The sequence below is a fragment of the Meles meles genome, chromosome 8, assembly GCF_922984935.1.
Source record: "Meles meles chromosome 8, mMelMel3.1 paternal haplotype, whole genome shotgun sequence".
Classification (NCBI taxonomy): Eukaryota; Metazoa; Chordata; class Mammalia; order Carnivora; family Mustelidae; genus Meles; species Meles meles.
Window position 1 is genome coordinate 112,414,518 of NC_060073.1, and position 20,979 is coordinate 112,435,496.

General features: G+C 38.1%; 1 protein-coding gene across 2 annotated transcripts in view; it reads left to right on the top strand.

Annotated features, from left to right (window-relative positions):
• Positions 1–20,979, top strand: part of ARHGAP20 (Rho GTPase activating protein 20) — a 133,240-nt gene that overhangs the window by 65,064 nt on the left and 47,197 nt on the right. For both annotated transcript variants that reach the window (XM_046017503.1, XM_046017504.1), the window contains exon 3: positions 18,034–18,198. In XM_046017503.1, the coding sequence (XP_045873459.1) occupies positions 18,034–18,198 (165 nt within the window). The remainder of the gene's footprint in view (positions 1–18,033; positions 18,199–20,979) is intronic.

A 20,979-nucleotide genomic window follows, 5' to 3' on the forward strand; every position in this document is an offset into this window, starting at 1 on the left:
GATGGAGTGAAAAGAAGGGCCATCTGTACCCCAATGTTTATTGCAGCAATGGCTACGGTCGCCAAACTGTGGAAAGAACCAAGATGCCCTTCAACGGATGAATGGATAAGGAAGATGTGGTCCATATACACAATGGAGTATTATGCCTCCATCAGAAGGGACGAATACCCAACTTTTGTAGCAACATGGACAGGACTGGAAGAAATTATGCTAAGTGAAATAAGTCAAGCAGAGAGAGTCAAGTATCATATGATCTCACTTATTTGTGGAGCATAACAAATAACATGGAGGACATGGGGAGATGGAGAGGAGAGGGAGTTGAGGGAAACTGGAAGGGGAGATGAACCATGAGAGACTATGGACTCTGAAAAACAACCAGAGGGTTATGAAGGGGCGGCGGGAGGGGGTGGGGTGGGGTGGGAGGTTGAGGAACCAGGTGGTGGGTAATAGGGAGGACACGTACTGCATGGAGCACTGGGTGTGATGCCAAAACAATGAACACTGTTATGCTGTAAATAAGCAAATAAAAATAAATTAATTAATTTAAAAAAAAAAAAGAAACAGTCAACAAAACTAAAAGGCGACCTGTTTAATGGGAGAAGATATTTGCAAATGACATATCCAATAAAAGGTTAGTATCCAGAATATATAAAGAACTTGTACAACTCAACACCCAGAAAATAATCTAATTAAAAAATGGGCAGAAGACATGAACATATGTTTCTCCAAAGATTACTAACAAATACATGAAAAGATATTCATCATCCCTTATCCTCAGGGAAATGCAAATCAAAACTGGAATGAGAGTGCTCGCTTCGGCAGCACATATACTAAAAAAACTGGAATGAGATATCACCTCATACCTATCAGATGGCTAAAATCAATGACACAAGAAATAACATGTTGAGGAGGATGTGGAGAAAAAGGAACCCTCAACCCACTGTTGGTGGGAATGCAAACTGGTGAGTTAGTAGAAAATAGTATGGAGGTTATTCAAAAATTTAAAATAGAACTACCCTACAATCCAACAAACACACTACTTGATATTTACCACAGAATAGAAAAACACTAATTCAAATGGATACATGTACCCCTATGTTTATAGCAGCATTATTTACAGTAGCCAAGATATGGAAACAGCCCAAGTGTCTATTGATTGATGATGGATAAAAATGTACACACACACACACACACGCACACACACACACACGCACACACACACACAGAGGAATATTATTCAGCCATAGAAAAGAGTGAAATCTTGCCATTTGCAACATGGATGGAGCTAGAGGGTATAATGCTAAGCAAAATAAATCAGAGACAAAAACCATTTGTGGAATACCATTTGATTTTACTCATGTGGAATTTAAGAAACAAAACAAATGAGCAAGGGGAGAAAAAAAAAAGAGTCAAATTGAGAAACAGACTCATAACTATAGAGAACAAACTAATGGTTACCAGAGGGGAGTGGGTGGGCAGGGGTATGGGTTAAATAGGTGATGGGGATTTAGTAGTGCACTTGTGGTGGGCACTGGCTGATGAATGTAATTGTTGACTCACTATATCATACACCTGAAACTAATATAATCTTGTATGTTAACTAAAAATAAAAACTTTTTTTAAAATGTTATTTTTAAACATCAAAAACAAACCAAGAAAAAAGATAAAGCAGTCAACCAGACTGAAATGAACTATATGTTGGAACTTTCAGGCAGAAACATTTAAACAACTGTGATTAATATATAAAGGGTCTAGGAGCACCTGGGTGGCTCAGTTGGTGGAGCATGGGACTCTTGATCTTGGAACTATGAGTTCAAGCCCCAATTTAGGGAGCACTTTTTAAAAAAATATGTAAAGGGTTTAGTGGAAAAGATGAACAGCATTCATGAACTGTTGGGATATTTTAGCAGAGAGATGAAAACTAAAAAAGAGTCAAATGGAAATCTTGGAGATAAACGTGATATCAAAGATGAAGAATTTTTTCAATAGGTTTATGTGCAGACGTGACACAGCTAAGGAAAGAATCAGTAAACATAAAGATCGATTAATAGGAATTTTCCAAAGTACACAACAGAGAAAACTGTGAAGCATCCAGGAACTGTGGAACAAAATCCAGTGGCCTAACACACAGGTAATTCGGTCCAAGAAGAAGAGCAAGAAAAATGAGACAAAAAGTACTTGAAGATTATGGTCAAGAATTTTACAAAATTAATGAAGGTGCTCAGAAACTCTCAAACTGAATAAATAAAACCCAGATCATCCTGCACTGTATTCAGGCAGGGAGAGAAGGCCACAGCTCTCAACTCAGTCTTATCCCTTGTCTTCGGAGCACCATGGAAGAGCTCTCCCCGGGTATCACTGATATCACTACACTGTGAATTTAAGACTCTGGCCCAAGTGTAAATACAGTGATTTTTCCCTTAGTGCCAGCGTCACAGCCAAGGGAGACTAACTGGAATTACCTAAGTAAGACAGGAGACTGCATTTCTCAGTGTGTCAGTGTAAATGAGAAACTTAACTGCTGTCAGATGTTCGGTTGTGGGGAAGAAAGGTTTTTCATCAGTTTTCACTGTGTTTACAGCATAGTAAAAGCTCTGTGAAATAGGAGAGTAAAGAAGCCCCTTCAATCTGGTGATTCCCTCAGGTTTCTTTTTCCTCGTAATATATATTATGTCACCATGAAACATAAACAGTACAGGTATTTTGTTGGCCTCATCACTCTGAACATTGCCTAGCAACTGTTAATTTATTCCCCAAATATTTAAGTGACTTCTATATATCAGACACTTTTCTAGATATTTGGGTAGATAGCTGTAAGGTCCCTGTTTTCATGGAGTTTACATTCTAGTGGAGGACATGGATAGCAAAACACACCAACAAATGAGAGTATTAGAAAGTGGTACCTGGAGGCCACCTGGCTGGCTCAGTCGGTAGAGCAAGTGAGTTTTGATCTCAGGGTCATGGGTTCAAGCCCCTGTTGAGTGTAAGGGTTACTTAAATAAATAATAGGGGCCACTGGGTGGTTCAGTCGGATAAGCGTCTGGCGTCGGCTTAAGTCAGGATCCCGGGGTCTTGGGACTGAGTCCCACATCAGGCTCCCTGCTCAGTGGGGAGCCTGCTCCTCTCTCTCTCCCTCTGTTACTCCTACCACTCATGTACTCCTTCTCTCTCTCTGTCTCTCTCTCTTGCTCTCCAATAAATAAAATCTTCTTAAAATTAAATATATATGAAAATATATAATTTATAATATTAATATATTATGCATTATATGAAATATATTTTCAAAATAAATAATAAAAGGAGGATTACCTAGTATGAGAAGATAAAATGGGCCAGTTAGGGAGTGACTAGGGAGGATAGTTAGGGCAGTCTTCCCTGAGCTGGATTACTATTAACATCCCAGGGAAGATACGTAGAGAAATGCTGGGCCCTATGGGAAATGAAGACAATAACATACCATCAGAAATATCATTTGTTAATTAGGACTTGTTCTTTCCTCCCTTTCTTCTGGGTCATCTCAGTGCCAATCCAAGGTGCTCTTTTATAAGGCACCAGATCAAAGAAAGAGTGAGAAGACAGATCTGATCACTCTTACCCACTTCGGAGACCTGCCTCTTCCCATGTCACTAACCCCGACAGGACCTGCCACCTTCAAAAAAGACTCATGACTGTAATAGTCATAATAAGATAAGCATTTATCATCATAATTCATTTAGCAGGTATTTTGTTGAGTATTTCCTGTAGCCAGGCACTGCTAGTAACACAGCAGTGAGCAAGACAGACAGAAACCTGTGTCCTCAAGGAAGGCAGGGACCCTGATTTTGTTTTGGATATTTGGGACACATTAAGGTCCAGTTCTAGAAGAGATATCTTGTCCCCTCCCTTCCCGCACTACCATCACCACCCTTTTGTTTTCTTCTCTTTCCAAAGGTCAAATCTACTTAGCTTCCTGATTATAAAAAGGAGAATAGGGTCTAGGTAGCTCAAATGTAGCAAATCTGACTCTGATTTTGTGGAATCCTAACACTTCATGTAGCGCTCCAGAGTTGAGGTTAGTGGAGAGGCTTTTTCTGAAGAATTAGGAGAATGACGCTTCCATTGGAATTTGGTCATGTTCTGCTTAAAGATTTATTCTCAAATCTTCTCCAAACCCAGATTCAGAAACCTCTGGAGTTTATTTCCAATGCAATTTTATTGGAAATGATAGAACCGGTAGAGCACTTTCTCACTAATCTCTCCTCCCAGCAAGGCCTCTGTGACAGGGCATATTGCTTTAAGCACTGGTGCTGAATGGTCAGAGAAAGCACCTCAGAGCAGTGCATTAAAATTTTCACAGTGTGGAAATAAATCAGGCCACATGTGTATTTCCTCAGCTCTACCAACACAGATGCAATGCGTGCTTTTTGCTTTGTTAAGGCAATGATGTCATTTTAGCTATGTGCAAAATGACTTAAAATGTGGTTTGGTTTTAGTTGAGCTGTCGATTTTTATTTTGTCTAGCTTTAAATATGTGGGTTTCACACGTTAACATGCACCAGCAGTTATTGGTAAGTATCCCATTTGTTACTAACATTTTTCAAGACTTAGAGGAGAATAGAAACTAAAAATTTGTTATTTAGCATTAATTTATGATTATTATAATTACATTCTTGATAACTTGAACATGAGGGAAAAAAATTTTTTGAGAATGATGAAAAGATTTTTTTAATATTTTATTTATGTGACAGAAATCATAACTAGGCAGAGAGGCAGGCAGAGAGAGAGGAGGAAGCAGGCTCCCTGCAGAGCAGAGAGCCTGATGCGGGACTCGATCCCAGGACCCTGAGATCATGACCTGAGCAGAAGGCAGAGGCTTTAACCCACTGAGCCACCCAGGCGCCCCTGATGAAAGGATTTTTAAATATGATTTTAATAAGGTGGTTCCCCATGGCTGGGATCTGTTTGGAGAGTACATTAATGTTTCTTGTGTTTCTTTAGTTTGGGTTTCAGTTCAGCAAACATTTGTTGAGTATATGCCAAGCTTTGTATTTTGTAAGGAGCAAAATTGAAAGATTTGCCCTTGTGTCAGGGGTTAGAATTTCAAAACCATGCTGGGCATCCCAGTACATGCTTTTGTATATGTGCACACAGCCCAGATCTTTGAGAGAGTGAGTTTCAGTTAGGGTCTGTTAGCTTGGGCAAGAGAGACAGTTGGCTTAGGTTATTTCTAATAGCTTTTAGCTTTTTCTCACTTTTTGGAATGCTTTGATCACTTAAAAAAAAAACCCTGCCACTATGAACTAAATTGTGTGAAGTCAAATATTCATCTTTCTGGAATTCTCCTCCCCTCCTCTTTTATTTTTATTTAGGAGCAGTGTGGAAAAGAATTCCAGAAATAGAGTGGCATGGATGTCAAGGTGCGACCACAATCATAAAGTAAGGTAGAGAACAGGAGCAAATAATCAAACAGGTCTGCCTCCCCTAAAGGGAGTTAGTTCTTTTCTCCAAACACTGCTCCCCTGGCTGTTGGAACTGTGGTAATCATCAGCCCGAGCCATTCCTGCCCTACTCCAGCTAGAAAGTATTACTACCAACGCAAATTGGCTTTGGGATTTGGTTTTTGTCTCTGAATGATCTGGATAAATTGAGAGATTTCTTCCCTTTACTTTTTTTGTGGGTGGAGAAAAAACTAAGGTTCTGTTTAGCAGTTTATCCTGCAAACATGTGAGGCCTCATCACAGTTCTAGACACAGATTAGAAATAAAACCTGGATCCCACGTCAATGTACAGTGTGACGTTCTCCCTGGGAAACATGGCGTACAGATACAAAATAAGTAGAGAACGTGAAAAGTGATGTATAATGAAGTGCCACGTAGCATATCTGTAGTACATTCTGTCAGCAAATAGTTAAGATACCTATCGTGAGTCAGATACTGCTGATATACCAGGATACTGACATTTTTAGAAAAAGATTTCATATGGTTTCTATGTTTAGAGAGGAATATTCTGTAAGTTATTTAAACATAAACTGAAATTCTTCCTGTTCTCCATGTCGTTTTGTTAAATATTGACTAATATCTTTTTAATTGTGACCTAGGTTAGCCAGAAAAATAGAAAAATAGACAGAAGTCATTTATTATGAAAAAACTATGAAAAGTACTGCCCAAACTGCTGCTCTGTCACAATGTAATGCCGAATCCAAAGCCTACTTGCTTTGGGCATTGAGAAGCCATTGTTGTAGGCTTTCCTGTGCAGTGAGCAGTTTTGTGACCTTTAGCAAATCACCTGATGTTTTTGTGCTGAACTTTTTCTTGATTGTCCACAACATAATTCTCCAAAGGACTCAAGTCAAATGCTGACTCCTCTGAGAAACTTTTCCTGATCTCTCGCCTTCCTTCCGGCTCATCGCTCTTCTTCTCACTTCACTATCTAGCTGTCTTGAAGGACACTTTTTGACACCTAAACTCCCTCAATATTTGGGGTTACATCTCTTTTCTGTGACCTTATATCTTTTTTATATCTAACTACACTGTCTTCGACACATCTAGATGCCAATCAACACATGCCTGTCAATTTAGAGGATTTTTTGTGTTTCGTTTCTTGTGGTAATGGATGTCAAAATTGTACTAGATAACAATGAACACTGTTATGCTGTAAATAAGCAAATAAAAATAAATAAATTTAAAAAAAATTGTACTAGATAAAAGAAGTTATTTAAAATACCAGGCTTTTCAAGTGCTATGTTATATCAGAATTTCATTCAGATACTTGCACAGATGGTGACAGTCCCAGGTGAAAAGGATTAGTAACGGGTAAATCATTTCTTACGCAGTAGTAAATATAAAACTTGGGTTGTTTTTGTTTTTGTTTTTTTACTGTTTGAAAAGTGTTACCACATTTGTTGACAGTATGTATTGTATGTGTTCTACACAAAGCTTTTATTTTATGGCTTGTGTTTATTTTTGTTTGAAATTGGAAGGTGTGTTAGAATTTGAATGCTTTAAAAGGTTAATAATGTCAACATTAGATTTCCCAGCATAGGCTTGCGTGAAACATTTGAGATATAATAAGTCAGCCCTAACTCAAACAAATTATAGCATCTTTTTAATATGTTAGTTTTTATTCTATAATAAGTGAATTTGATACAGTAAAATAAACAACCAGGTTATCTGGAAAGCTCAGTTACTTGAACTTTGAGTACTTTATCAAAAGGAGACAAATGAGAATATTTTATTGCAAGCCACACCAGAGATTTACTTATTTAAAAACATTTCCGGGTGCCTGGGTGGCTCAGCCAATTAAGCATCTGATGCTTAATTTTGGCCTAGGTCATGATCTCAGGGTTATAGGATTGAGACCCACATCAGGCTCCATGCTGAGCATGCCTGCTGAAGAGTCTCTCTCTCCCTCCCTCTCTCTCTGCCCCTCCCCACCACCATGCACCCTCTCTTTCAAAAATAAATAAAAATTTAAAAAATAAGAAGCATTTTTCTCATGACATGGAACTGATGAGACCATTTCTTTTTCTGGAATTATAATTACTGGTGTCCTTAACAATTTCTAAATCCAATTTTCAAGGATTCAATCACCGATATGACTGAGTTTGGTAGGCAGAAAAGTTGTTCAGTCCCAAAGGTTGAATGAGACAGCATCTAGGCTTTTTGGTAGTTATTCAAGTACTTTTACATGAAAAGTAGTTTTAAATGGTATTCTTCTTGAAAACTGAAATGTCTGTCAAAGAAAGTTCTGACATCTTTTTATAACATATTAAATAATACTTAAACACCGATTTTATGAAAAACTGCTAGTGTTTGACAGAAATTACTGCTGTGCAGCATAAAAAAGTATGTTTTGCATTCTCCGGGGGAAAGTACTTCTTAGCACTGTGAGGGAGAAATTTCTGGAACATATGTAATTATGAGATAGCTTTTATGTTCTATTCAACTTAGTTGCTTTTTTGCTTATAATGAGAGAACACTGTTGGAGCTTTGTAATAGCCCTCCCAACTAATGACCAAAGCCATTTTATTAGCACTTCTGTGGGTATAGATACTACTATTGTGTGCTTCCAACTTCGTTTGGTATCTTTTTAAAAATTTTGCTTCCAAAAGTTGAATGTGCTTTTGGACAAGTTAGAGAGTGACTCTGCAGAATCATCAATTACCAAAATTTGCTGTTAACCTGATTGGAATCCTTTCCTGATGGGTACCCACCAGAATTGTTCTTGACAGGGTCACTAGTGAATGCCATAATGCTAGGTCCAATGTTAAATCATCTTCCTTGACATTGGCCTTAGCCACTCCAGTCTCTCCCTTCTTTCTTCCCTGGCTTCTTGGTTCTGTTTACTGACAGCCAGCTCATTCTGCTTTGCTAGTTCCTCCTTTGCAAACTCCTAAATATTAGCTGTCCTCAGGGTTCAGTAACTGAGCCAGTTGTCTATACTTACTCCTTAGACGGTTTGATCTCTTTCATAGCTTTACAGTCTCCACTTTGACATCTAATAGGTGTTTCAAACTTAACAAATCCAAAAACAAATTCCTTATCCCCACCCCTCTCCAGTTCTTTACACCAGAAACCAGTCTATCATCTAATCCTATAATGTCTACCTTTGAAATATATCCAACCACTTCCATAACTACCAACCACCATGATTTCTAAGTTACTACGTTGCAGAAAGCCTCTGAGTTTTTACTTAAAGAACTTTAGCCAACTATAACTACTAACTCTTTTAAATTTTCCTGAAGCAAATACATGCTTCCACTTTTGCCTTCCTCCATTCTCTTCACCATATAGGTCCTGCCACTTCTTTGTTCAAACCATCCCCTCTTCCTGACTCACTCAGAATAAAGGGAATACCTTCATGGCCTCTGGCAGCTTCACTAACTTATATCCCTAGTGTCTTGAATAGTGGTTAATTCATGGTAGGCAGTCATAAATATGTGACTAAGTGAATTATTTGTAAATGTGGAATATGATTTGGGATTTAAAAAATAAAGGTTAAACTTCATCAAATAGCTTAATTATCTCAATATAGATTAAAATATTCCTTGGATTAAAATTGGATTTTTTTAATTGGATTAAAATATTCCTTTAATATTGAACTTTCTATTTAGCATTCACTAAAAGAATTATTTTTTATTTCCCAAATTGACTTAATTTTAAATAAACTTATCAAGACCAAGAAGGTGCTCAAAAATTTATTTCAAAACCTCTCAAGAGGGGCGCCTGGGTTGCTCAGTGGTTTAAGCCGCTGCCTTCGGCTCAGGTCATGATCTCAGGGTCCTGGGGTCGAGTCCCACATCGGGCTCTCTGCTCGGCAGGGAGCCTGCTTCCCTCTCACTCTCTCTGCCTACTTATGATCTCTGTCAAATAAATAAATAAAATCTTTAAAAAAAAAAAAGAAAAACCTCTTAAGAATTTTTTCTTTAAGAGACTTCAACTCATTGCTGGGATTTTCTTAAAAAAAAAAAAGGCGTAAAGTAAGTATCTATTGTGTGGTATTTTTCTTACTCTGAAATACATTATGTAGGTATTTTGGTAGAATTGTAGTTAAAGTTTCCTTTCAAAGGCAGCTCTTCTCTATTAGTTACAAACCACCTAATTGATTCAGCTCACTTATGCACCAACATGAATAATTAACATTTTGGCCTAAGTGAGCTGGAAGTAGCAAATAACTTAAATCCCTGCCTTTAGTGTACTGCCTTGATGACTTTCTAGTTCACAGGTATATAATATATTTCTTAATTTTTTTTTTTTAAGATTTTATTTATTTGACAGAGAGAGACACGGGGAGAGAGGGAACACAAGGAGGGAATGTGGGAGAGAGAGAAGCAGACTTCCCACTGAGCAGGGAACCTGGTGTGGGCTCAATCCCAGGACCCTGGGATCATGACCTGAGCTGAAGGCAGATGCTTAACAACTGAGCCACCCAGGTGCCCCTCTTAATTTTCTAACTAGAAATTATCCAATGATATTTTTTAGCTTTAGCAGATCCAGAAACTGTAGTTAGAGCTACCTTTAATCAAGTGTGATTCTTTTGTTCCTTTCAGTATACCATTATTATTAACTGAACCACACCAGTCAAAGTACTGGAGTGCCCAGCCAGCATATTGGTATTTGATTCATTGTTGAGTAAGTAAACAAGCTAACATAGAACCATATCACATTATAATCACTACACATAGAAATTTAAATTTCCTTGGGTAACTTAAATATGGTCAGCATTCTCATCTGATTCAAGAAGATGACTCAAACTAATTTTAGTTGATAATTAAGATATACAATATTTTTAGTCAACAGGCCATATAAATGACTAAATTGGTTTCAAGTCTCCAGTCTTTAGTTAGAATCTCTCTGTTCCTGCTGATTATTTCATAATCAAATAAGATTGTTTTCACAGAGTTGCCATTTTCACTGGAGCATTCAGTGTTCTAAAGCTCAGGTTTTTGTCTACTTGGGCTTACGTCATTGTGTATCATTTGTATGTAAACTGGGTTGTTTTGCTGGTGTTGTTTAAAGCTCTCAGAGACAATGCTCCTGTGATCTTGTTCTCCCCTTTCTTCTTGTAATGTCTTCTCAAGTGCTTTGTACTAAGTGAATTCCTAATAGCCATTGCTGAGCAACTTCTGTGTCACGGCCATAAAGAAGTTATGTAGTTTGGTCCCTTTTTTGGAAGTAATATCTCTTTGTGTATGATTGTGTGTTGTTAGTGTAAGTGTTTGTCAGTGTCCTTCCCTGTCCTTCACTCTCTCCTTCCGTATTGCTATTGTGTCTTTGCTTTTGTAATGTTTATGTTTTCCTGGTTCTTTAAATATTAGCATTGTTGGCATAAGATTGTTGGTCTCATTATATCACTTGTGCTGCCTGTTCTGATCAGAATTTTGATAATTTAAAAGTTCTCCTTTTTTTATTTCTTGCTTTAAGGCTTTGCTCACACTGTTTATCCAACCATTTTTCTGTGTACTCTACAACCCCTTATCCTGGCTTTGTTCACTTTGATCTTGATTATCCACATCATCACTAGGCTCTGGTCTACAACAAAGTCAGGGTTCAGACTGTGTAATAGGAGCTACTATTGCTCCTATTAGGAGTGCAGCATGGATGTGGATTTGGGTGGACACGGTAGCACAAATTACGTACAGCCACATCACATGATAACGTGATGTATGAAGAAAATACAGATTTTCTTCAGTCATTTGAATGTAATTTTTTCTGAATAAAAACTGTTGAAATGTAGTAACATGCCTTCCATGTTTTATCCTGTCAATAAGATAGATAATTGCTTTAGACTAGATTTTCTGAAAAATGTGTTTTTAGTGTTGACGGAGATGAATATCTAATTGACAAAATTTTTTTTTTTTTTTAATTGACAAAATTTTATTGCTAAATAAGATAAAATTTTGATGTTGTTAGTGGGCTTTGGGTTTCTTCTCAGTAGTCCTCTCTTTTTGTTCTAAATGACTCCTGAACTAATTCTCTTAAGACTCACAAGTTTTACCTTTACACAGGTAATATGGAGAGGTCCAATCTGAGATTTCATTAACCAGTTAGGTTAAAACAGGTGTTAGAACTTGAAAGCTAGGTTAATAAGTTGGGCTGACTCTTTAGACAGTGTACATGCCGGATCACTGACCATGTGCATAAGGCAGATTGATGATATAGAAGTAAGAAGTGAGTCGTACAGATTGAAGAAGGGAGCGCAAGGAAGTAGAGTCCAGTCAGGAATTCATTACAAACCATAGGAGAGGTTGAGAGTGTCTAGACTCAAGGAGATTTTATTTTTTAATTTTGAATATCCTTAAAAGATAAAATGTGTTTATATGTGGAGACCAAAGAGAGAAGAGTCAAAAGTATGGGCCCTCATACATTGCTGATGGGAATGTGTAATCATATAGCCACTGTGGAAAAGAGTTTGGCAGTTTCTTATTAACTTAAACATAAAATTACTGTATGATCCAGAAATTCCATTCCTCAGTATATACTTCTTTAAAAAAAGATGTTCAAATAAAATATGTACATGAATTTTTAAAGCATCACCATTCACAAGAGTCATAAGGTGGAAAAGCCCAAATGACCATCAACTAATGAATGGATCAACAAATGTGGTCCATCCAAACAATAGACTATTATTCAGCAATGAAAAGGAATGAATTTCTGATAGATACTACAAAAACGTGCCAAGTGAAAGAACCAGACACAAAAGGCCACATATGATGGGATCTGAAATATCTGGAATAGGTGAATCCATAGAGACAGGAAGAAGTTTGTCGCTGCCAGGGACTGGGGAGAGTGGGGAACAGGTAGTACCTGCTTAACAGGTACAGGTATTCCCTTAGGGATGGTGAGACTATTGGGAACTAGACAGTGGTGATGATTGCACAACACTGTGTACTAAATACCACTGAATTACACATTTTAGAATTGTTCAAGTGGCAAATTTTATTTTGTGTATATTTTATAATGATACTAAAAAAATTAGAAGACAGTAACACTAAGGTTTGAATCACAGACTTTAAATTCTTTCAGGTCCCTGGGAGGGGCAGTAAACAGAAAAAAAAAAAAATGGTAAGAGGGGAAATGTGGTGAATTGGATATTCAAAACCAAATGTTTCTGAAACCTCTGGGTGGGCCCAATAAAATGATTGTGGCCTGTGGTTTGCAACCTCTGCTACAAATGGAGCAAAAATGGTGGGTGATGTCAAGACCGTAGCTGACGGTAGAGCTGGACTCAGAGTTTCACAAGAGTAGAGGATAAATCTAAGTTGCTTACCCCATGTCTTCACCATTTTAGCACTATTCCTCGCCGACACATACAGATGCTTAGCAGATATGTGTTGGTTGAAACATAAAAGTAAATAAATAAAGGCTGGACCCTGAGTTTTTATCCTTCTTAGTTCTATCTCTTATCTCATCCCCATAACTAATCAGTTTGCAAATTTTCACAGTTTGTATTTTTACTATCTCTTTGATACTTTTTTTCCCTGTATCTTATGTCCTTTTCTCACTGCCAACTCAGGTTCGTGACCTTTCTTGCCTAAGATTATTACAGTAAATTCCTAAAGGTCTCTTTTCCTCTAAGCTTGCCCTCATCTGTTTTCTTTAAGATTTTTTTTTATTTTTTATTTATTTATTTGACAGAGAGAGATCACAAGTAGACAGAGAGGCAGGCAGAGAGAGAGGGAAGCAGGCTCCCCGCTGAGCGGAGAGCCTGATGCGGGACTCGATCCCAGGACCCTGAGATCATGACCCGAGCCGAAGGCAGCGGCTTAACCCACTGAGCCACCCAGGCGCCCCAACCCTCATCTGTTTTCTTCACCAAACTACAAAACACCCTGTCTTGCTTAAAATCTGTTAGTGCTTTCACATAAAGTCTGAATGTGATGGGAAAAACAGCCCTAATATGGCCCCTTCCTCATGTGCTGCTCCCCTGCAAAGGCCTTTGTCCCTCCAGTCTTTCTGAACCCCCCCCCTTGCTGCAGCACACCAGGCATGTTCGCTGTGCTCTTCTTCCTACTCAGACTGCCCTCAGTCTTCAGTGATCAGCCCAACCTTTAAGACTTTGATTCCTCCAAGAAGCTATTCTACCCAACCCAGTCACAGATATGGTCTCCTACTGTTGCCCTCTCTGTGCCCCCAGTCCTCTGAAGTTCTCCTAGTGCCCTTAACTCACTTGTTTGTCATCGTGTTACTTGACTGATACACCTGTCACACTAACTTCTTGACACTAAGGACCACGACTGTCTCCAGCACCTGGCACATGGCAGGCACACATCAAAGGTAACCCTTATCACTATCGCAAAGAATTAATTTATTATTATAGACTCAATACATGTTGAATTAGAATATTTCAGAGGTACCAGGCAGGATCTAAGTGCTAGATATCAGATAAGAGATACCAATCAGAGTTTAATTGAAAGAAAAATTTTATGGAAGAGATGACGTTTGGGATGAGTGGGGACCACGTTCTAGACTTTGAGCTTATCAAGATCCTACCTAGTATTTGCCATCATAATTAGTCATTAGTTATCACTTATAAACGAAGAATTTTTCAAAATGTTTTCTGAATTTTAGTTTCTTCTGTGATTTAAAATGAGGGAACACCACCTCTAAAACCGTACCTAAAAGTAAACTCGCTTTTACAGTGTCTATGTCAGTTACTAAGTGAGACTTAGTAATAAATATTAAGAGGTATTACTGTGGCCAAGTTTCATGAAAGCTATTATCTAATTTTAGTAAAAAATTACTAAGTTTCTAAAATTCCTTTTTGCCTTTTAGAAATGGCTTCACAAACCTATTTGAAAATGGAATGTTAATATATAAGAAGCTGGCAGCAGGTTAATACTTAGACTCAGCTTGTATTTGTTAGATCGTTTTAGAGCTCTGTTAATTATAACTTGTAAATGCTAATCAGGCTATATTAAGAGGCTAAATAGAAGGTTACAATCTTGCCCTTCTCCGCATTTCTATACTCTAAAAGACTAAAATAAACACATCTACATTACACTCAGAATAAAAATAAACACTTCAGAGTCACATAATTGAGAAATACATTTTTAAGTAGGAAACACTGATTAAGATTGTAGTTTTAAAAACACAAAGGTTATTTGTACTTTTGTTTCCTTCTAGGACAGATTTTTTTCATTTTAAATTATGTGAGTCCTGAGATGTTTATCTTTACTCCAGACTACTGCATAAATGTTGGTTGTATTTTTTTTTCTTTAACCAGTGCTTAGCTTGCTAAAGTCGTGAAGTGTCTCTTGCCATATTGTATGTGGATCTTCAAAATGACAGACTGTAGACTTGTACATTGATAAATCCACACTGAAAAAGAAATATTTTAACTTCATTGTGGATTCTTCCCCACACCACCATCAAATCTTATTTGAAAATATTATTGTGAGGTGGAAAATGAGTTATTATGTATGAAAATCCTTTGGAGTTGTTTTAAAATGCAAAACATCTTTTTTAAACAATAACTTAATTAAATTTTGGCCTACACTAGCCCCAAACAAACAAAAAATTCTAATTCCCTAATTGTTTCAGATTAGCTTTTATTTATGAGCATTTAAATGATTTAGAACTATTGTTTAAACCATGGGTTATCAAACTATGGCCCAGACAAGCAGCCTGTTTTTGCAAATAAAGTTTGACTGGCTCACAGCCATACCTGTTCATTTAGGTATGGTCTGTGGCTGATTTTGAGACACAGTAGCAGAGCTGAGTAGTTGACAGCAGAGACCAGATGGCCCACAAAACCTGAACTACTCACCATTGCAACCTTTGAGTAATAGTTTGAGGATCCGTATTTTAAGCCATACTGTTCTCTGATGGTTTATTTAAAAAAAAATTTATTTGAGAGAGAGGGTGTGTGTGTGAGAGAGAGAGAGCACAAGCAGAGGGAGTGGCAGAGGCAAAGGGAGGAGCAGACTCCCCACTTAGCAGGGAGCATAATGCAGGACTTGATTCCAGGACCCTGAGATCATGACCTGAGCTCAAGGCAGACACTTAACTGACTAAGCCACCCAGCTGCCCCTATCTGATGGTTTATAATTATAATTAAAAAGCAGTTATTTAATGAACCTAAAACTAAAATGCAAAAGATGACTTTTCTCTTTGCAAAAGCTTTTCTGTCTGGAGATGGAGAAACGAAAGCTGTGTAAAATGCTTTCTGTGTTAACCATTCCTTCATCTACTCATTGCTTGCTAGCCTTGTCCTTGCTCAATTTTCATAACAGCAAGTGAAATTTCATTCTTTTTTTCTATAAATTTGAAAATCACTACATAAAGAAGATGCCATTTTGCCTCCTCTCACTGCCCATCCCCAAAGAATTTGAAATAGAAATGATTTTTCTCTATGATGGGCCTTTTCTCACTGCCTACTTTTAATATGCAGTATTAAACAGAGAAACTCCCTTTTCTTTCAAAGGACTCCAGTTTACTGTCTTTGTTCCTAACTTATACATCTCTTTAAATTACACATAGTATGTGCTTAACTAGTAATTAGTGAGCATAATGGAATTCACTTCCTCGGAAAGGTAACTATTGCCTAAAACTACAGGAAGTGATAGAACAGCTCTCAGAAGTTCACCTTACCTGAAGTAGAAATACATGCTACTCCCACTCACTTCGAATACAGAGTTGGAGACTTTTTAGAATGTTAGACCAGAAGATGTTATAGAGTCTTGGACAGCAATGGTTCTCAAACTTCAGCAAGATACATATAAAAATATATATAACCCAGTTGTTCTACATAGGCAAAAGATTTTAAGATGATTCAGAAATGAAGATATACAAACGACCAAAGAGAACATGAATGTTCAACATTAGTCATCAGAGAAGTGTAAATTAAAATCATAATGAGATGTTACCATATATCCATGGGAATGGTCAAAATTTAAAAGACTGACAATACCAAGTGTTGACAAGGTTATGGAGCAACTGGCACTCTCCCGTGATATTGTTGGGAATAAAAATTGGTACAACCACTTTGGAAAACTAACTGGCAGGGTTTTTTGTTTTTTGTTTTTTTTTTTAATTAAACATCTACCTACTCTGTGACCCAACAGTTCCATTCTTAGATATTTATTCAAGAGAAGTTAAAACATAGGTCACAAAAAGACCAGTACAATATTTAGTAGTTGTTTTATTCATAATAGCTAAAAACTAGAAAGAGCCCAGGTCCATCGGTAGGAGAATGAATAAACATTTGATAAATATATCAAGTTTGATATATTTATGTAGTGGAATACTATTCAGCAACATAAAGGAATGGATTACTGATAAATGCTGACTGAAAAATAGCTTCCACAAAGAAATACATATGGCAGCTCCATTTATGTGAAATTGTAGAACAGGCAAAACTAGGCTTCAGTCGCAAAAAAGTCAGAATAGTGGTTGCCTTAAGGATGATGGGGTGGGGACTGACTATTGTAAGGAATATTGAGAGATTTAGGGTTTGAACAAGGAAAAAGACATCATTGGGCAGGGTTGCAGGAGAAAGGAAGTCCCTCATGGCACGAAACCATCTTGAGGCTTGTGGTCAAAGGACCACCGTCCAGAAGGGGAAGAGAGCAAGGGAACTCCTGGGGTGAGAAGGATTAGAGAGGATGTCCCTGGAGCTCATAGGTCTAGAGGATAGGGTTCAGTAGCACCGGGGGGAATCTCTGGGTTGGAGAACTCTGATGGGCAGCAGTGCTAGGAGTCTTATCATCACTAGGCTCTATCTTATCGAGGCTAGCAGAGATCGGATATAGTATGGGGCATATGCAAAGCAGTCTAGCTACACATGGCTAAAAATCTGCTCAGCTATTTTTCTAAATAATCGGGAGAGTAAAAGTTTGGGGCCAGTATACTTTTGAACTGATGATCTCAGCCAGTGATGATGAAGTAAACAACCCAGAGGCTAATAGAAGCCATCTTCAGCTAAAACACACAACTGAGAAGGGACAAGAGGAAGTACTTTGGTGTGATGATAATGTTCCTAGCTTGATAAAGTTTTAGACTATGCAGGTAAGTATTTGTTAAAACTCAGTGAACATCACCTAAGATTTCTGCATTTCATTGTACACTCATTTTTTAAAATTATAAGCAAATATTGAACTTTAGTATATGTGCTGCCGAAGCGAGCATGCAAATATTGAACTTTAGTTAATGATGTCCATGCCAAAGTATTTAAGGAGGAATGAACTGCTGTATACAGTTTACACTGAAATGCCAAAAATGGAATGGATTATTGAATAGACAGAAGGACAGATATTTGGATAGATATATGATAAAGCGAGTGCAGTGAAATTTTAATGGTAAAATCCAGGTTGGGGTATACATGTGTTTATTATAAAACTTACAACTTGGTTCTGTGTTTGAAAATTTCATAATGAGATGTTAAAGACCACTGTGTAGAGAAAGACGGAGGTACCAATTAGGAAACTATGCCATTGCATTAAAAAAGATACAGAGAGCTTTCTATTTCTTGGCCAACTGGAAGCTACAATTTTATAGAACTCGACCCTATATTTGATCATTTGACTAAAAATCTGTGGTGTTTGATCTGTTACAGGGAAAGTCCTTCTGCCAGCGTGGATACATGTACATTTCTGTCCTCATTTGTGTGCTCCAGTAGGACTCTGCTAATTGATGGCCGGGTAGAACTCAAAAGAGGCCTGCAGAGGCAGGAGCGGCATCTTTTCCTGTTCAATGATCTGTTTGTTGTGGCCAAAATCAAGTAAGTATACTATAAACCCTCACCCAGTTTATAAAATTGCATTCCCACTAACAAAGATAACCTTTCTGCTCAGTGCTTACTGCAAAGAATGTCTGGCCTCTGTTACCATAACTAATATCTGAAGTGAGTTTAATAGTTTTGTTTTGTTTTATTTTTGCAAAAAAAAAAAGTTTCAGTTGTTTTTTCATTCAATAATGTTCATTTAGGTCCCACTCTTGCCATGTTCTGAATACATACAGGGGATACAGTACAGGATGTGATGGGCATGGTCCCTGCTTTTTTGGCCTCTTTATTTTAATGTGTGGGAGAAATTACAGATTGTGATTAGTGCTATGAAGAAAATTGGGGGCAGGGTGAAATAAAATATGGGATATATGTTAGGTAGCCATAGTTGAGGGGAAAAAATCATTGAAGACTGAAAAGCAACCAGCCATTCAGATATTAGGAGGATAAGCATTCTAGGCAGAGGGAAGAGCAGACCCAAAGGTGGTGGGAAAGCTTGGTTCTCTGTAGGAGCTAAAGGAAAGCTTCTGTAACTGGAGCATAATGAGCAGGAGAGGAATATGAATTGAGGTTGGAGAAATAGACAAGGATCAGGTTACCAGGACCTTGTCAGCTGTGTAATCTATTCCCATGTAACAAATTACCCCAAAACCGCGATTTATAACAACAAACATCTCATACACCGGAACACGCATCCATACTGAGGAATATCAGGCTGAGGAGTGGCTTTGTCTTGGTTCTGACTCCTCGTGAGGCTGCAGTCAAGCTGTTGACCGGGTTGTAATCATCTTACAGCTTGACTGATGCTGGCGAATCCACCTCTCTGCTTACTCGTGTGGACGCTGGCAGGCCTCCATTCCTCCCTGGCTGTTGGCCAGACCTTGTGGTTCCTCCCCATGTGGGTGTCTTCCCAGGGCTGCTCATAACATGGGATTGCTTCCTCTGAAGTGGAAGATCCAAGAGTATGAGATAGAGCGTAGGCAGGCGAGAGAACACCCCAGATAGAAGCCACAGCCCTTCGTAACCTAATTTTAGAGGTGGCATACCATCATTTCTGACATATGCTATTGGCCACACGGACCAGCCTTAGTGCAGTAAGGAAGCAACTATGCAAGAGTGCGAATATCAGGAAGCAGGGATCGCTGGGGGCTGTCTTGGAGGCCAAGTACAGCAAAGGCTATGTTAAGTGGTTGGGATTCTATTCAAAGGGTTTTAATTAGGGAGTACTATAATGCAGTTCATATTTTTAAGATCTTGTTTCTGGCTCTGAGAGGTAATGGATTAGAGGGCAGGCAAGAGTAGAGAAGCAAGGAGACTGGGCAGGAGGGTAGAATAGTCCCAATGAAAAACAATGAGGGCTTTATCTGGGGAAGTGGCAGTTCAGTGAAGGAGACACACATATTTGGAATACTGTTGAGAGGTAACCAAAAGAATTTACTTTCCACTCAGTACTAAATGCCTGTGCATTTAACTCTCTACCTAGAACATGGTGGTTGCTCCTTGCTCCGTCCCCCCAACTCTCATTGTTTATCAAGCCCAGTAGAAGATAAGAGTATTTTAATAAATCCAGTAATTAAAGAGATTTTTAGTCACTAGAGAATAGTAAATACTTTTTTCTGCTATCTTCACTCTCACACATAAGTTATACCATGCCATAAATAAGACATGGCCACAGCTAACTTCTAATTTTGCAAAGCAGTATATTTAGTATGTGTGGAGTGAATAACGGTAAAGACCTCACAGTTATTTGGATCTTACTGTATGTTGGGTATTTTTCTAGAGACTAACCTGCATAGCTGTTCTGTCAGGCAAATATTATTTTTCTCTTGTTACAGAAGAAATTGATACTCAGAGAAGTTAAATTACTTCACTAAGATCCCAAAGGTAGTCATTAGTTGAGCCCACATTTGAACATAGGTTCATCTTACTTCAAAATCTGCTCTCTCTGTTACCCCTTTTCCAATGGATTTCACAGAAAATTCCTCCACAGAAAGTTTTTGTTTTCTTTTATAACAGTATAGTCTCTCTTACGCAATGAGTAAAAGTACTTAACTATTAAGAAACAGTATTTCAGTTCTTTTTTTTTTCAAAATTTTTAAAAGATTTGTTTATTTATTTATTTGACAGAGATCACAAGTAGGCAGAGAGGCAAGCAGAGAGAGAAAGGGAAGCAGGCTCCTTGCTGAGCAGAGAGCCTGATGCGGGGCTCAATCCCAGGACCCTGGGATCATGACCTGAGCTGAAGGCAGAGGCTTTAACCCACTGAGCCACCCAGATGTGCCTAGTATTTCAGTTCTTTAATAAATACCCAGAAGTGGGATTTCTGGATCATACAATATTTCTGTTCTTAATTTTTTAAAAGATTTTATTTATTCATTTGGCAGAGAGAGACACAGCAAGAGAGGGAACACAAGCATGGAAAGTGGGAGAAAGAGAAGCAGGCAGGAAGCCTGATGCAGGGCTTAGCAGGAAGCCTGATGCAGGGCTTGATCCAGGACACTGGGATCATGACCCAAGTCAAGGCAGACGCTCAATGACTGAGCCACCCAGACGTCCCTCTGTTTTTAATTTTTTGAGAAACCTCCAGATTGTTGTCCTAGTGGCTTATCCATTTTACATTCCCACTAACAGTGTGCAAGGGCTCCAATTTCTCCATGTCCTTACCAATACTGGTTGTCTTTTTGGCTTTTTTGTTTGTTTGCTCTGTTTGGGGGGTTCTTTTTTTAATAACAACCATTCTGACAGTGTGAGGTGATATCTTAAGTTTTAACAACATCA